This window comes from Salvia splendens, chromosome 17, assembly GCF_004379255.2.
Source record: "Salvia splendens isolate huo1 chromosome 17, SspV2, whole genome shotgun sequence".
Classification (NCBI taxonomy): domain Eukaryota; kingdom Viridiplantae; phylum Streptophyta; class Magnoliopsida; order Lamiales; family Lamiaceae; genus Salvia; species Salvia splendens.
In genome coordinates this window covers 7,258,312-7,276,103 of record NC_056048.1, presented here as the reverse complement: position 1 = coordinate 7,276,103, position 17,792 = coordinate 7,258,312, and the positions used below count along the sequence as shown (strand labels likewise).

Sequence of the window (17,792 nt, the reverse complement as noted above, 5' to 3'; positions counted from 1 at the left end):
TATGCACTTAGTTTACTCAAGATTTACATTTGCATATAGTAGATAGCCCATCTCTTGAATATTAAAGTGAAGGAATATGTTGTAATTATCAGAGGGATAAGTCTTAAAAATGCTTAAGTGGAAAACAAATCAGCTACTAAGTTCAAGAGTAAGAAAGTTCGTCGATTACCTAAGTTAGTGTTAGACAATATGAGCTCAAATCCATCACCAATAACAACAGCAATAATTTGGTATCTTAATTATATTGATCATGTATTGATTGGATCGATTATGAATTTAATTAGAATTTACATCTAATTCTTGCAAGAGCAAACCGAAATCGAATCCAGTCTCCAATTCTTTGCCGCTGTTCATGGCTGAACACGTTCAAAGAGGAATTTCAAGCCCTTTTCCAACCTCCACCCCAATGATATCAAGTATCCCCTTATTCAGAATCTACAGAGAGAGATGTTTATAAAATGTCAACTTTCAGAGAAAGAGAAAAAAGTTGTTTTTTAGATATGTGAATAATCATGAAGTTATTTGAAAATATTTACCAATTCAACTATGAATGTCCCAATTAGGCCAATCATACAGGCTCTCGAATTCCAGACTTCAGCTGTTTTCGTGAACCCTACAAATGGGGCTTCAAATTTTGGTTGCTCATTAGGCAGTTCCAACTATATTTTACTCCGTTCTAATTTGGGTAAAGAGTCCATTTTGTCCTACTATCATTTAGAGAGTTTATTTAAAAATGTTACAATCGTTTCATTTTTTTGAACAAAATGTCATGTAAAATATTTTTAGTGACCAGAATATCAAAATGACACGTGTCTAATCTTGGGTAATGTAGGTGTAATTTGTGTAATCGTGTAATTTCAGTTGTGACTTTGATATCTCGATCACCGAAATTTTTTTGCAGGAGGATTTAATTCAAAAAATGGAACAATAGATACTAAATGATATAATTACTTAAAAACGATGGAACACTTTAGGAAAAACACAAAATTGACCTTCAAATTTTGTAGGGTATATAATCCCTGCATGAAACACGGGAATGAGTAGATTATCATCATTATGTGTAAGAATTTTATGCAATGTGCAACGTAGAATGATCAATCACTGCATGATTGTGCGTTGAGTTCCATAAGTTTTATTTTCCCAGTTAAGAAAATGGATTCATATTTCCTTATTCTACGTGTGATGTACAGCTAGTTTTTAAACTAGTGCATTAGTTTTGCTGCAAATTCCTCCAAAGCCCTGCTGTTGACTCCTGCTCTATACACAATTGAACCTAAATGAGTCTCAAGAGTGATCTCAGTGTTTGCAGGTGCAAATAGAACATCGCCTTCGCCAATCACCTCCTTACTAGAAGCCGCATGCATGGTTCCTTCGCCAGCAACCACCAGATAAACACAAGGACCACCAACCGCTGGAATTACAATAGATACTTCCTCGGGAATATTATAGCAGTCGACCTCAAATTCTTCGAACGGAGGGCTATATTTGACTGTATAAGGATTTGCAGCAACTCCAGGGAGGATTTCTGGAAAACTCTGCATAAATAGTTGAATTAGACGCACAATAAGGAATTTGAGCTCCTGGACTAATTGTAATCATCATCACATTTACCTGTTTGTATGTCAGCATTGAACAGAGAGTTTGGACATCCCTCTTCTTTGGAGTGAGACCAGCACGGACCACATTGTCTGATGTTGCCATGCATTCTACACATTCACCTTGTATATAAGCATGTGGTTCATTTGCTGCCAAATATAATGCTTCACCTGGTTGCAGCTTCACATAGTTAAACAAAAAGGCTGCTATCACACCAATGTCACCGGGGTATTGCTTTTCGAGACGCAATACCAGCTCTTCCTTGTCAGTCAGCTTCATTTCCTATCAGAAATTACTCTGTGAATTTATGCAATTTTTGGGACAATAAATAGAATGATTACAATTCAAACACAGGTCCTTAAACTTTTGGTGTGCAACTCTTTCAACTGGTAATGATATTGTTAGTTCGAATAAAACTTCCTTGAGCTCATAGGTATTCTCAGAAGGTTATCAGTTCGGCTCGCTAAAGTGGATAACAACATACTATTAATGAAGTTTCATTTTCATTGCATCAAGATAATTCTAATTGAGCTACTAAGTAGAAGCTGCGTTTGTTCAAACTGACAGGACAAAATGAGGGAAATGAGAGAATGAAGTAGACTAGTTCCAAATCACCTTATATGCTGAGAATCAGTTTCAAGCATACATTAAACAATAGTGAACAATTAATAAAAGAAACTACATACCTGGCCTTTTTTATTCAACCGACTTATCAACTTGGGAATTATTTCAGATATCACAGTCTTGCTAGCCGACATGAGATCAGTAAATAAGGATTGCAGGACTTCTTTCATTATCTTCTCCCCATCATCTTCACTAGTGTTTAGTACTTGAATCCCACATGAATTTCCAACCACTTCTGTCATCTCAGGTACAAAGCGAACGACATTCTTAAGTTCCTAAAACAAAGAGAAATACCTAAAAATAAATACATCGAACTTTTGGGAATCTGATGTCATCCATACTTAATCTTCAGCTAGTTCAATCATCTTCAGTCTGAAACTTGGTTCATTTCTAGCGCCGTTAAATACTTCACTAAAATGTCTTCAAAATGTAACAAATCACTGATTAGTCGTGTTTCAGAGTGTACAACGTAACGAGGGCCAAAATTTGCGATCCTCATTAGGAAATTAATCTACTCCTACTCCAATAAGGCTAACATGCCTAATAGTAACTGACACAGATCATTCAAAATCAATAAATTTGTCAGTTGCTCACTATATAACACCGATACGCCACCCTGTTGCCGTATCGCGTATCGGATACGTATCCGATACCGATACGCGACGGATACACCGTCGATACGTATCCTGGGCGTATCCGCGAGCTGGGCCGTATTGGGCCGGGAAACCTCAGATTCGATACGTATCCTTCGGCGTATCCGCGAGCTGGGCCGTATTGGGCCTTCATCCTCCTCTATCTGCAAAGATCTGAGGTTCTCCTCTTCGAAATCAACGTCCATCTCTGTCGAAGAACTTCGCAACTTTCAATTTACGAACTTCAATCCGATTTGGGAACAAAATCGACAGTTAATGGGAGGAGAAGAAGAAGAAGAAGAAGAAGAAGAAGAAGAAGAAGAAGAAAGGGGAGGCGCCGCTATTGCCTCAACTAGGGATTGAAGAAAATTGGAAATGGGAGAATGAATTGGGCAAGAAGTGGTCACGATGGAAAAGGAGTATATTTGGGGCTCATTTTTGGGCCAATTTATTACTCCATTAACTTTGTCTAATTTTGTAACTATAAATAAATATTTTGATCAATATTATTGGTAATATGGATAAGTATAACCAAAAAATCGATGTGGTGTAATCGACCATAAAAGAAATTGACTTTAGCTTTTAATATTTTGTAATTTTATTATTTTTATTTGTATAATAACATTAGAATATCTATTTTGTAATTTATTATGCACTATTATTATTTATTAAAAAAATAGTTAAAACGTATCCGCGTATCGGGTTGTTTGGGAAAGAGCCGTATCCGCGTATCCGTATCCTTCGGATACTGATACGCGTATCCGTATCCGTGCCGCATAGGTTGCTCACATAACTTCCTTCAATACTAGTTTTAAAGCCAAAAAATAAAAAAACTGCATTTTTTTTTCTAGTTCAAAGATGCTACTGGTAATATCATCTAAAGCAACAAAAACAAAGTTAATATGGATCATAAAAATAAGCCATTTTAGCTGATGCCATGGCTGACATACAAAATGGTTGATCGATTCCAGAAAGGAACACCTTCACATGAAATTTATTATCAATATTCTCAGACTCTCAAAGCAATCAAGAGAAAAAATAAGTGCACATGGGGAGAAAATCCATCCAGATTCACCAACCACTTTAACTATTTATAGATCAACTTAGCATTCAACAAATCATAATTATACACTACTTTGTGAGATAGAATTAGAGAACACATCATCAGACCATAGGTCAGATGGAGAACAGGCCAACCACTCAAACCATTTACCTACTGGCTTTTGGACCAATATGTTAGGAATTACGGCATATATACACCGAGCCCCGAAACAAAATCACTACAGACAAAATAGATTGTTGTACAAGTATCTTGAACACATTTAGAAAGATTTCCAGTTGCAAATGAAAAATAATAGTATCTCAATCAAATAAAATCAGAGATGGTTAAACTACCTCAAGACCAACAAATCCACACAGCGCCTCAAACTTGGTGAGTGCCAAAGCCATCTCCGGCTTGTGATTACCGTCCTTGTACACCTCTGGCTGCTGCTTGTGCAGAATTCGAGCCAAATCCTTGTCTGGATGAGCCTGTATCGACAGAGCCTTTTCCACTGAAAGTACCTATTTTTGCTCAAAATTCGTTTCAATTTCTCTTCAATTTTATCAAAAAGAAAAAATTAACACCCTTTTAGCATCCGATTCATCATCTTTCAAATACAAATGGAAATAGGTGCAGAAACTAGATTCATAGATGCGGAGTACATCTGATTAATTACCGGAAATCGGGATAACATGGCGATTGAGTGCATAACATGTAGATTGCATTGCCCATACACATGATACGTGTGTGTACAGATTGTATAAAATGCAACTGATTCAATTTTAGGTACAGCATCGATAGAGTCGAAAGATGATGGTATGACGTCTAAGATCAATTTCTTCAGTAAATTCCAGAAAAAACAGCGGCAAAACCAAAGGAAATTTCGACAAAATACCTTTAACAGGAAAGGAAGAGTAGGTCCCCACTTCTGCAACACCTTATCCCCAACAACACTCGGATTCCTCTCAATCCAGTCCTTCAAACTCACAACATCTCCCTTCTTACGATCATAGGTGTCCTCCCCCTCCACGCCACCATCCCTCACTCCCTCCGCCGCTGCAACGACGTAGGAGGGCCCGGAGTCGTGAGTTCCTATCCACAACTCAGCGTAGGGTTCGGCGCCGATCACCTCTTCCCTACTGTTCTTCGCGTACAGCCGCGCCACAGCCGATTCGTCCCCAAGCTTTCCCCAGTCATACTTTTGAACAGAGCACTTGAGCCTGACGATTCCAGGAATTTCCGCGCCCATGGAATCGGAACGTCAAAGTCTAGAGAGAGAAATGAAGTGGAATTTGAGAGAGGAGAAATTGAGAAGAAACGAAAAATCCATGGGAGAAATAAAAAAGAGAGCGGTTTTGAAGACAACAGAATCGAGAGGGAAAGATAGAGAGAGAAAAAGAGAGAGGAGTTGACGGGGAAGAAAATATTGTTAACGTTATCGTTAGATTGGAAACGGCGGGTGATGACTCGGTGGCGCACAGCGTCAGCGAGTTGACATTATTTAAGCAGTAACGGCGTTTGACAGGTTTAGGGTCCACAAACCTAGGCCACGTCAGCATTCCTGGGACCCATCTGGTTACTTGCATGCCAACCCAACTTGCTGGAGTCAATATTTTTAAATTAATTTCTAGGGTAAGCTCTTTTTCATGATTTCCTTTTTTATATGTTTGTAATATTTAGGTAATATTTATGAAGATCACGTAATACCTACCAATTTAATTTATGTATGTGAGTATAGTAGTATTTGATCTTATAGTATTTAGGTTATATTTATGAAGATTACGGGATACTTGTAATTCAATTATGTGAATATGTAGTACATTTGATTTGATCACTTATTATGAGATTTATTTTGAGTAAGTGGAAAAACATTGTAAGTGCCGTGAATATATTAGAGCGATGAAAAATACGTAGCTCACTATTTGTGAATATTAATGATATTTAGTATCCCATTCTATTAGAAGATATATACTGCAAAATATCATAAGAAGATATAGATGATACTTGAAGACCAAGACTACATATCACTGAAGATATCACAGAATATATTATTGTATTGAATTGGTCTATTTAAGTAGCTTGATATTTATCGTTGTAAACACATCACAAAATCCTATATAAGGGAGTGTTATACAGGGTAACTATTCAATCAATCAGAAACCAATTCAATACAAACAATACATTCGTCCACTAAACAATATAATGAAATTAGAATTAGTACGTTTTATGGATATTTGAAAAAAAAAATGACTATTTTTTGGATCCGAAGAATATAATTTAGCTTTTTAGATCCATAAAAACTGTTATTATTAGTATATTATAAAGAGGGAAAAAAATTTTATGGTATGTGAACTTTGTCAAACTATCATTTTAAATCTGTGAAAATATCATTTGAGGTTGGTCAACTATAAATTAATATCAATCGGATTACTTTTTACTATTTTCAAGTTTTTTCGGACGAAAAATACTCTCAGCGCCTTGAAGGATATATATTTTTGTACTAAAATTATCACATATGCATATCTTTTATAAATATCTTTACTACTTAGTATATATTTTTGACGAATTTTCTAAATATAATATAACCTTCAATATTATCACTTAATTTTGTGACATGCAAAAAAAGTTCCTTCTTCAACTTTTTATAATTAAAGAATTTTAAAATATTTTTGAGTACTCGTAAATATTAATATCACAGTCAATAGACACTAGTGATACTTGAATATAGATATATTATTTTATTATTAACAAATATTACTTCTTCCGTTCCATAGTAATGAAGTTATTTTTCCATTTTGGTATTTACTATAATAGCAAAGTCATTTTCCTATTTAGTAAAAGTCAACACATTTCTTGTCACTTACTTTACTCTTTTTACTTTATTCTCTCTTCATCTCTACCTTTTTCATTTCCTACTTTATTCTTTATTTACTTAATTCACTTAACACAATATTTCTTAAATCGCGTGACGAAAAGAAACGTCTCCACTACCGCGGAACGGAGGGAGTATTAAAATATTTTATTTAGTTTTTGAATACTATTAATAAATTGATGGTATTTCTCTTCAAGGCATTGAGGGTATTTCATCCCAAAAAACTTGAAAATAGGAAATACTTCAATTAATATTAACTAGTAGTTGACGGATCTCAAATGATATTTTCAAAGTTCACGGACCTAACAAACCATTAAAAATGCTCACTTTATTCTAAATGTGCAAGTTGCTAAATTTGATATTCGATCATTCATTGTTGTTATTATATATTTCATTTATTATAGTACTTAATAGAATGGGACATTGATCACGTGGATGATTTTCCAACGAGTAGTTTGATAAGTTGTCCCTCCTTACTTTACTTCATTCATCCATTAAAATTAGTTTTATTAATAAACAACACAAATTTTAATATATAAAATTGTTAAAGTAGAAAATTAAAGAAAAAATATAGATAAAATTGAAGAAAGAGAGATTAAAAAAATTAAATAATAAATTAGGAGTACATTTTTAGTTTATTACAATGAAATTAATTTTGGATGATAGATAAAACTTAAAAGAGAAAAGATATAGGGAGTAGTAATATATTAATTATACTTTAATTGCTAGAGTTAAAGTTGAAATGGTTCGAGAATTTGAACAACATAAATAGAAAGCGGATTGGTCTAACTCTAAGGTTAGCATCAAGAAAATGATTTTATAATAATTAGGAGTATTTATATGCATGTGAGGTGTGACATACAATACACATACTAATAATAAATTGGATTACATCAAACGTGAAGTCGTTCTCGCGAGAATACGTCGCTTTATTTTAGCGTTAAATGATGAAAAAACGTGGTTTCAGCGGTATCGGATGCTTCACCCTCCAATTCGTGGGCATTTCATAGTCACACACGCCGCAAAAATCCCGTGTGTAATCCAATCCATCAATTATAAATTTATAGATGCTACTTTTATCATCCAGATTATTCTATTCGATTTATAAAAGTGAAAAAGTATATACCAATACACCATGAATTAAATTTATCCATATGGATTTTTACTGTTTTGTAGCTATATTTAATTTGTTGAGTATGTATTTTAATGAGAACTAGTTTCGCAATAAGTCACCCAAGGGCGTAAAAATTGAGGGTTTAAACCTCCACCAACTAATATTAGTATGGAGTATATTTTTATAAAATCATCAACCTAGCAGTTTTCCTAATTTTCTAACATATATTTAGGAGGGAACATCTTTTTTTAAGTACATCAACTATCCTAAATGAACAAATTTGATCTGTGACATTTCATAATATCTTTTAAAGTTCATCAATTATAAGTTAATATCAATTCAACTACTTTTTAGCTATTTTTAATATTTTTTGGACGAAAATGCTCTTAAAGCCATGAAGGGCAATTCAATCTATTTACCCTCTCATTTTCATTAAAGTATGTACTAATTTATTTTTCTTTCTTTCTTCATCCACTTTCATCTTTTGTCTTTCCCTTTACCCTAAAGACAAATATTAATTTATGCACAATGCTCCTCCACCACACCAGAGTATATTCAACACCCCCATCTCTCTACAAAACATACTTCCTCATGCATGCCCCTTTCACTTCTCTTTGGAATTTCTTATGGAAAGATTGAATTTTTAGGGAATCCTGGTTCTAGATTTTGGGTTGATTTCTGAGGCGGCGATTTGTTTGGACTGGAATTTTAAATGGTACAAAATTACATATTTTAATGAAGAATAGAGAGTAAATTACATATTTTGGGTTTTTATATTTGAGGTATTAGGGTTTTTAGGGTAAAGGGAAAGAAAAAATTAGAAAGAAGAAAGGAGATGAAGAAAGAATGAGAATAAATTATGCTAGTATATTTTAATAAAAAAGAGAGAGAAGATAGATTGAAATGACTTTCATTGCCTTGAGGGCACTTTGGTCATGAAAATATTAAAAATAGCTAAAAAGTAGTTAAATTGAAATTAACTCAGGTCATCCACTACGCTGTCTCTATACCGTCCCTTAAACCGTCCCTTAAATACTATTTGACCACTATTTGAGGGCCCCACTGTCCTTTTTTCCTCCATCACTTAACTAAGGGACAGAACCTGCAACGCTCCATCCCTTAACCGTCCCTTATTCCGTCCCTTAATTACTATTCATTCAATTTCATTTTTTATTTTTTTTCCCAACCCAATTCAATTAAAACAAACATACTTTATTAAAAACACACTTTATTAAAAAACACACAACATAAAAAAAAACACAACATAAAAAACACACAACATAATTTAAAATACAAATTTAAAGAAAAAATAAAAAAACTACTCCGTCGGCTAATCATCCTCCAGAGGCGGTCGAGGTTGAGAGGGAGTCGGAAGGCCAAGTTGTGCTGCCATATACACAATTCCGTTCCACCAGGCCGTGAATTGGGCGTACGAGAAGCGGGAAGTGTCCGCCATTGTGGCGGTCATGTACGCCACCATAAGTGTGTCCGAGCCTCCCCGCGAGCCCGATCCCGAGGCCGGCTGGCTTGATTCGCCTCGGCCCTTCCTTGCTCTAGCCTCTTCCGCCGCCTTCGTCCCTTGCGGCCAACGGCGCCCACTCGCGGATCCTCCAGCATCGCCGACCGTACCCGCAAACTCCTGGGATTCAGCCTCAGGTTGGCTGATGCCCTCAGTGGTGTCACCACCAGACGAGTATTGGCCACTCGCCGTATGCTTCGTGCGCTTCAAGGTTGAGCCCGAGCTGGAGCGAAAACCGCCGGCCCACCGTTCCTCGTCCTTGACGGCCTGCCAAACATCAACAAATCTGAATTGATGACATTCGTCCTGGTAGTAGGCGCGCAAAGCGGACGTCAAAATGTCGGTTGCCGTTGCGCCGCTTTGGTAGCGCGCCTCGTCGGCCGAGTAGATGCCGCAGAATTTTTTGACCTGTCGGTCGACTCGGTCAAAGTGAGAGCGGAGCATTTTAAATTTGCGCTTGCGGGAGCCTTTCGGCTTTATCTGGTGGTAGACCTCGCAGACCTTTTCCCAGAAACACTTCCGAGATTGTTGATTCCCGACGATGGGATCGTACGAGACGGTGATCCAGGCGTTGTACACCGCCAGCGTTTCGAGGTTGTTGTACAGATGCCGGCCTAGATCCTCTTCATCTTCTTCCTCTTCCTCCTCGTCCTCGCCCGCCTGGGGTTGTACACCGCCTCGGCCACCTCCACCGCCTCGGCCACCTCCACTGCCTCGGCCTACTCCCGGCGTGGGATCAACGGGAAAATCCTCCCGGATCTGGGATAATCCCTGCGAATACCGCTGGGCGGAGGGACGAACATATGCATCAAGGTCAAAATTGGGTGGTTGGTACCCCCCTGGCGTCGCCGAACCCTGGGTCCCCGGCGTTGATGAACTGGAACCTCCCAATGTGTTGATCATGGTCTCCCAATCGCCGAACGCGTTGAGATCCCACCCGCCGGAGCCGGAACCGCCGTAGTTGCCGTCGCCGTCGCCGGACATCTTGAGTTGTTATATGAAAATTTGAGAGAAAATTTGAGAGAAAATTTAGATGATAGGAAGAATAGATGTGTAGTTGTGTGTGAAATGAGGATGAGTTTAGGAGTATTTATAGAGTAAAAAAATTAATTAAAAATAAAAAAATTAAAAAAAAAACAAAAAAACGGTATTATTACCGTTACAAATTTTTTTTTCTTTTATTTTTTTTAAAATTCAAATTTTAAAAAAAAATATTTATTGCGTCAGCACGTGACGACGCCCACTCGCGGGCCGGCGAGTGGGCGTCACGCACGACGCCGGGTCGCGCCACGTCGCTTAGGCGCGTGGCGAGACAGCCCGTCTCGTGGCTCGACGGGACGCGACGCGGGACGAGACGCGGGACGGCGCGGGACGGGACGGCGAGCTGCAACGCGTCGCGCCGGGGTTCCATCTCTCTGGGATGGGACGCGAGACGCGGGCGAGACGCGTAATGGATGGTCTCATAGTTGACGAATCTCAAAAGATATTATCAAATGTTATTGATGTGTATTTTTCGAGCTTTTATATTAATGGATTAAGAACACACAAGTTTAATAAATTAGCTCTAAAATTACAACTTTCTGCAAGAGTACAGATGCAGTTGTAGTAAAAGAGTGTCGAACCACAGGGAGGCGTAGATTATTTAACAAGAATTGACAAAATTAATAAACTAAATTTACAAACTAAGGTACGAAAATGGAGAAAGATGTCACTCCAAGTTGCTCACGAGGCTTGTATTATTCTACACCTTTAACAATGAAACATACGAAGGGATTAAAACATCAACCTAATCGCGTGCACTGAACATGTTTGCGACGTATAATTCACAGTCAGCTGAACACTTGTTCCATGAATTAATTTTCAATGATATTAAATTCCTGCGGAAGCGCGGGAATAAAAGATCATCTACTATAGTCACCTACTTAATCCACTATCAAATTATCCTCTGAACAATTCTAATTCGATAGCAATCCAACAATCAATCATTCCTAAACTATGTTAAAGAGACAATAGCCGAGGAATTAACATCACTACGTTATTAGCCAAAAACATAGTGAATATATATTGAGCACATAGTTGGACACAAACATATGAAATCAATGGTGTAAAAATATCCATACAAGCCTAGATTACAACTTGGAGCAACATAGAGAGCTTAGCCTATACACATGGTGAATTTTGCAATTAAAACCGTAGGATTCAAGCTCTCGTGAGTGGAGTTGGGATTTGGAGTCGGATCGTCGGAGAGCAGGCCGGACCTTCCTCCTCTCTTCTTTCTCTCTTTCTCTCCTTTCTCTTTCCAGCCGTCAACTCCCCCTCTTTCCAATCCCCTGCCACCTCTCCTTTTATTTTCCTCACTCCATTCCTAATTAATGCCCCCTTCACGTCACTTCCCTCCTTTTTGCAGCCTTCTCATTGGGAAAAGAAAACCGCCGCACAAAACTGTAATAGTGCAGTTAAAAGAAACAAACGCCCGACCGGGCGAAATTAGAGACAAGAATCGCCCGACCGGGCGAACTTTCTGGACTCTCCTCATGCTTTTACGCGTATCGCCCGACCGGGCGTTTTGAAGCTCATAATCGCCCGACCGGGTGAAATTTCTGATCTCTGCATGCTTTACCAAGTTCCCCCGGCGAACTTCCAGCTTCCAAACCTCCTAAACTTCAATACAAATACCACTTGATGAGTTATAATTAACATAAAAGTGTGTAGTTTAGGGAGAAAAGTATAAGAAATATGCTACGCATCAAAGAACCTAATTTACTCATTTGGGATCATCTATATATAATCTGGAGCTATGTTGGTCAGTCTACAAATGTCTACACTTATTTAACAAATAAAAAATGGAAGAAACTAAACATGATTAATTAAAATTTAAATTACCATAGAGTTGGGTCAAACTCTCATAAACTAGTACTAGTATAATATTAGTAATACGGTTAATAAACCGGAATTGCAAGGTCAGCTTTAACTGGATCAATGGTTATGAGCCAAACCGCAATAGGCTTTGGTGGACTCAACTATATCCGGTTATCGATTTATTAGTCCGACTTTGATTAATACTATAGCCGTGAATTGGTGGCTAACCCTTAGTTTTGGACCAAAACTAGGAAAATTTATGAAAAATAAAAGAATGATAAAAACCTACCTATTTTGAACTGTAATAGCTGGTTTTTGAATCGGCCGTATAAGTGCATAGTGGACTTATAAAGAAGAATGTTGTCTAGACCTCAATTTTATGAGTTTTTTAAAAGTCAGTACTATATAGGAAGTCATAGAGTTAAGTACGTAGAGTTAGCTAGGACTAGGTTTTATAAACGTTTTCATCAATTAAATCATCTCTCCTTATTATTATATAGTTATAGAGTCACGTTATTTTGAGATTTTTTGGCTTAATTGAGAATTGAGATGCATTTTCAGTCACTCATCCATAACATTTTTGAAATGTCAACTACAAGTAGATTATATCAACTCGAGTGTATTATCGTCAATATCATGCACATCAAATGTCAATAGCCTGGACATCAAATGTCAACAACTTATAGTTGACATTAATGTGTATAGTTGACATGAATTGTATATGTAGTTGACATTATATGTGTAGTTGACATGAATTGTATATGTGGTTGACATTATATGTGTGTAGCTGACATGAATTGTATATGTAGTTGACATTATATGTGTATAGTTGACATTAATTGTATATATAGTTGACCAAAAAAATGTAATTTTTTTTAATTTTTTTTTAAAAAATTAAAATTAAAAAAAGTATTTATTGAATAAAATGTACCATGAAATTACCATTCTACCCTTTCATAATTAATTAATCTAAAAATATTTTTCATGTGGCAAATTCTGGACCACTCATTTAATAAAAATGAATGACTAATAATGCATCTCAATTCTCAATTAGGCTAAAAAATCTCAATTGATCACAACCCTAAAGCTATATACCTACTACTAATTAATCCATAGATGATAGACCACTTTTTTCTTGATTACATAACTTTTATAGGGAAACTGTAGTTTGCACCAAGAGTTTTAGTTCATCAATCCATTAAAATTAAGTGTAAAATAATTGTAGGAAGTACATTGAAAAGTTGATATTGTTGAATTGAATTAATGAGGAAAACAAGATATATATTCGTATTTTCTGGATATAGTAGTATAAATTTTTGGTGACATCGGCAAATTTTTTGTTTTGTGTTTTGAACATTCGAGCTAAGTGAAAATATATGTTTTTCTTTAGTAGTATTTTTATTTTTGTATCCTAAAGACATATAAATAAAACATGAAAATCTATACTTTAAAGGTAGAGGTAGAGCGATGAAGAATATCACAGATAGATCTTGAGGTCTCAAATTTACATCTCAATGATCTCATAAATGTGTGTCCATTATTTATCTTTCCTCTAATAACTTGATACTATATTCGTCGCTTCAAACTATTGAAACCTTTATAGTAGTGCGATGCGGAAATAATATTTCAAAAGTAACTGAAGAATAGCTATTGCGGAAGGAGCATATGCACGACCCTCGACCGATAGTGTGGTAGAAGCCGCATTGCGTATCTGCATTTAATAAATTATAATCGAATACTAAAAATAAAAGTAATACTCCTGTAATCAATTTTGATTAGTCAATTTAAATTCAAATTAATTATTCCTTTTAGAAAAATAGGAACATGGAATGATATATATAAAATTAGATTTTTAATCTTGAGATGAAATCAATTTTTATCTTAATTATTTTAGTACTAATACAATATAAAATAATGTAAATATCGCTTAGAGCATTGGCAATGGGGGTTGATCGCAAGGGCATATCGATCGGCCTCCTATCGGCTCCCATTGTGGAGAGGGGGCTGATGGCCACTCTTTTCGGCCTCCACGCCTCAGCCGATGTATCGGCTAGGCCGATTTTTTTTAAATTCATTTTTTACCCTCTATATATACTCCATTCCCCACCAATTATTCACATTTAATCTCATTTTATTTTATCTCACTCTACATTTTACTTTTCTCTAGTCACAATATTTTTAATGTTTTATCAATATTTTTAGTTTATTTTTTTCTGTATTTTTTATAAATGTAGAATATTTTCTTTTTAATGAAATTTATTTTTTATTGAGTTGTCTTTAATTTATTTTTTCTGCTATTTCATATCATTTTTATTTCAGACTAATAATTAAAAATAAAATATAAAAATAGTGTTGATGTGGAAATGAGATAGGCTCTGAGATGAGCTCTCATTGCATGGAGATAGGCTCTGAGATGGGTCTGCTGACGTGACAGGAAAAAATTGAGATAGGCTCTGAGAAGGGCCACCATTGCTAGTGCTCTTACATAACGTTGGCTAATTTTTTCATGAATTTGAATTAAATACATGAATTCTTTATTTGTAACCGCAGTTTATAAAACGAGCTAATTTGACAATGGATTTGAATTAGATACTTTAATTCTTTATTCCTAGCTCATTCGGAAAACTTGCAGTACTTTCGCAATTCTACCATGAACGTCAAGGGCATAGATAGACTTGATATTTAAAATTAAATTGCAAAATATCATCCTCAATTAAGCTAACGAGGACATTTCATCAATTAAGAGTATTATAATCATTAATTCAAATCAATAAAATATTGATTTTTGTGCTTATTGAATTGCTTTAAATTTAATTTATATATTCTACTGTTTTAAATTAATGAATAAGTTATAAGTACAAGTTAATTCATAACAATGTTTTATTTAAACAAGAAAAAATGAAAATCTGACTGGAATCGATGATCTCTAAACTAGAACTGGTGATTCATGGTTCAAAATTAGAGACTAAGAAGTCCATTATGGTCCGATTATAATTACAATATTTTTGGAACATGAACCGGCATTTCCATCTGAACCACAAACTATAGTACTACTTGTATAATTAGTGTTGTTGTTGGTGATTCAAAAGATGTTCAGTCTCTCAATTGATACCTCACCTAACTAATGAAAGAAATATAAAGATCCTAAAACAATTGAAAGGGTAAAAAGTAATCTTGTAAAGGAAAGTGAATAGTAAAAATGAGTGAGATGCAAGTCGTATATTTTATAATAAATGCAAGTAGAAGAAGTAAGTGAAATATTTAATTCATTTACCAAAAATAAAATGTAAATGAGACAACTATAAATTATTTGTGGATTTATGAAAAAGGATACATGAAACAATAAGACAATTTATAAATAATTTGTCAACTGATTGAAAAAAGATACTTAAGACAATAAGAAAATTTTAAATTATTTGCCAACTGATGAAAAACATACATGAGACTATTATTCTCAGACATAAAAAGTTGATTGTTAAAATGGATCTCATCTAATTTCACCATACATCATCTATCTCATAATCTTCCAAGAAGATTGAAAGCACCATCAATAAAAACTGATAAATTCCACATTTCCTTGTAATGAACCTCCACAAAATTTCAACAAGTCGTTTTCTGCATATTTTGTTTTGACTAGAAATTGAATTCTGAAATCATGTGTGGTCGACCCATAACCTCGTCCTGTCCCTATCAATCCCCATATCTATGTCAATAAGTAGTACTCCCTCCGTCCCGCACTACTTGCACTTATTTCCTTTCTGGGCGTCCCAAGTTATTTGCACTCTTTCCATTTTTAGTAACAATTTATACCTACAGTCGTAATTGTTGACTTTGTCTATCACTCATTCCTTAATCTCCGTGCCCAAAAGGAAATGTGCGAGTAGTGCGGGACGGAGTGAGTATAACATTTCTCAAACAAAACACAATTCAATGCACAAAAAGACACACTTCACGAAGCTTGCAAATTACACCCTAAAATACATCTTAGAATGCAAAATCAAACCTCAATCAATAAGGTTCCAATCATATTAATCCTTAAATAAAGAGCAAGTGAGATAACTTACACACATTTAGGGCACTGAATGAGGCCATTCTCATTACACTTGCCACACTTAACACTCTTCCTCCCATCCTCCCCCACAACCCTACAACTCCCACTACACTCCACACACATCACAAACCTCACCCCTCCGCACCGCCAGCACCCGTCCGCGGCCGCCTCCGGGATCCCCTCGAGCAAAATCCCCAATTTGCCCTCCTCATCCAACCTCACCATCTCCTCCGCCCCGCCAATCAACCTCCCCTTCACAAACACCAACGGCACCCTCACCTCCTGGCTCCCCATCAGCACCTTCAGCTCCTCCTTAAACGCCGAGTGCATCGACACATCCCGCTCGATAACCTCCACGTTCCGCGACTCGATCGTGGATCTCGCCGCATTGCACTCCTCGAAAGTCTTCCTGATCCCCCTCAGCGTGGTTGTGTAGATCACCACCGCATTCTCTCCCCCGGGAGGGCATTTCTTCGTGTAAGATTCAAGCAATGCATTCGAATTTCCCGATGTGGCATTGCTCTTGTTCTTAATCATCTCTTCTTCCTCCTCCGACACCTCTCTCTCTAGAGAAGCCACGAGCTCGGGATCGAACAGCGGCCCTAGGCTTCTCCTCCTCGACGACGCAACGACACCTGAATCGAATTGCGTGCTATCGGATTTCTTGATCGAAGCCCACAGTTTCGGAGAGGGCTTCTTCACACTGTGATTATTATTAGCATTGCTCTCCTTCAAAATCGGTTTGGGGCTATTCTCTGTTGACCTAATTCCCCTATTCTCCTTCCCCGCGGCCTTCTTCGCCTTCCTCGGAGAAGCCAGGAACTTCATAGGGCTCATTGAATCCCTGAAAAGCTTCGATTTGGGGCTTTTTTTTGATTGGACGGCGATGGCAATTTCCTCCTCCAAACCCTCCATGAGCTCCCACGAGTTGATTATCTCCGCCGGCTCTTCCCGGAGCGGCGACGACGAAGATTTACTCGCTGCTTCTTCCACCTCGCATTCTGGAATCGGATTTTGAACCTTTGCTTTGTCTAGGGAGAGAGCGCCGTAGGTGGTTGAAGTGAGGGAGACGACGTGGTGGGCGTAATCGGCATTTCTGAGTGATTTTCTTTTCTCCTGAATTTCTTTAGCTACCAGCTTTGACGAAACGCAGCCCATTTGATTTGGGGGAGAGTGATTTTTTCAGAATGTTGCTCTGTTTTTTTATTTTTAAGACAGTAAGAAAAAACCGTTACTACACTGTCTATTGGCCAACGGTCTGAAATTTGAAAAATAAGGTGGTACTCTCTCCGTCTCTGTCTCTCTTTAGAAGCGTTTCACTCTGAGCACTCATTTTTAAAAAATTATAATAAATTACTAAAGTGTAAAAAGATAATGTAAAAAAGAAAATAATATAGTTAAGAGTTTTTTCTGTATTATTTTTTCTATTATTTACATTTTCTCTGTTTTAATTATTTATTATCATTTTTTCAAAACGAGTGCT

At 36.6% G+C, this 17,792-nt stretch overlaps 2 protein-coding genes across 3 annotated transcripts; both read right to left on the bottom strand.

The window, feature by feature from the left end:
• Positions 1-1,112: 1,112 nt before the first annotated feature.
• LOC121774024 (mannose-6-phosphate isomerase 1-like) lies at positions 1,113-5,336 on the bottom strand. Of its 2 annotated transcripts, none has more exons than XM_042170939.1 (5): positions 4,790-5,336; positions 4,248-4,382; positions 2,283-2,495; positions 1,612-1,878; positions 1,113-1,535 (listed from the first exon to the last, which is right to left on the bottom strand). In XM_042170939.1, the coding sequence occupies exons 1-5, from the start codon at positions 5,141-5,143 to the stop codon at positions 1,203-1,205; spliced, it is 1,302 nt and encodes a 433-aa protein (XP_042026873.1). In that variant the 5' UTR covers positions 5,144-5,336; the 3' UTR covers positions 1,113-1,202. The 2 variants fall into 2 exon arrangements, with proteins under 2 accessions (XP_042026873.1, XP_042026872.1); XM_042170938.1 differs by having other exon boundaries at positions 4,248-4,415; positions 4,790-5,331.
• Positions 5,337-16,145: 10,809 nt separating this feature from the next.
• Positions 16,146-17,572, bottom strand: LOC121773853 (uncharacterized protein At3g28850-like). The gene has a single exon (XM_042170768.1). It carries the CDS (start codon positions 17,465-17,467, stop codon positions 16,319-16,321), a length of 1,149 nt encoding a protein of 382 aa, XP_042026702.1. The 5' UTR covers positions 17,468-17,572; the 3' UTR covers positions 16,146-16,318.
• Positions 17,573-17,792: the final 220 nt, after the last annotated feature.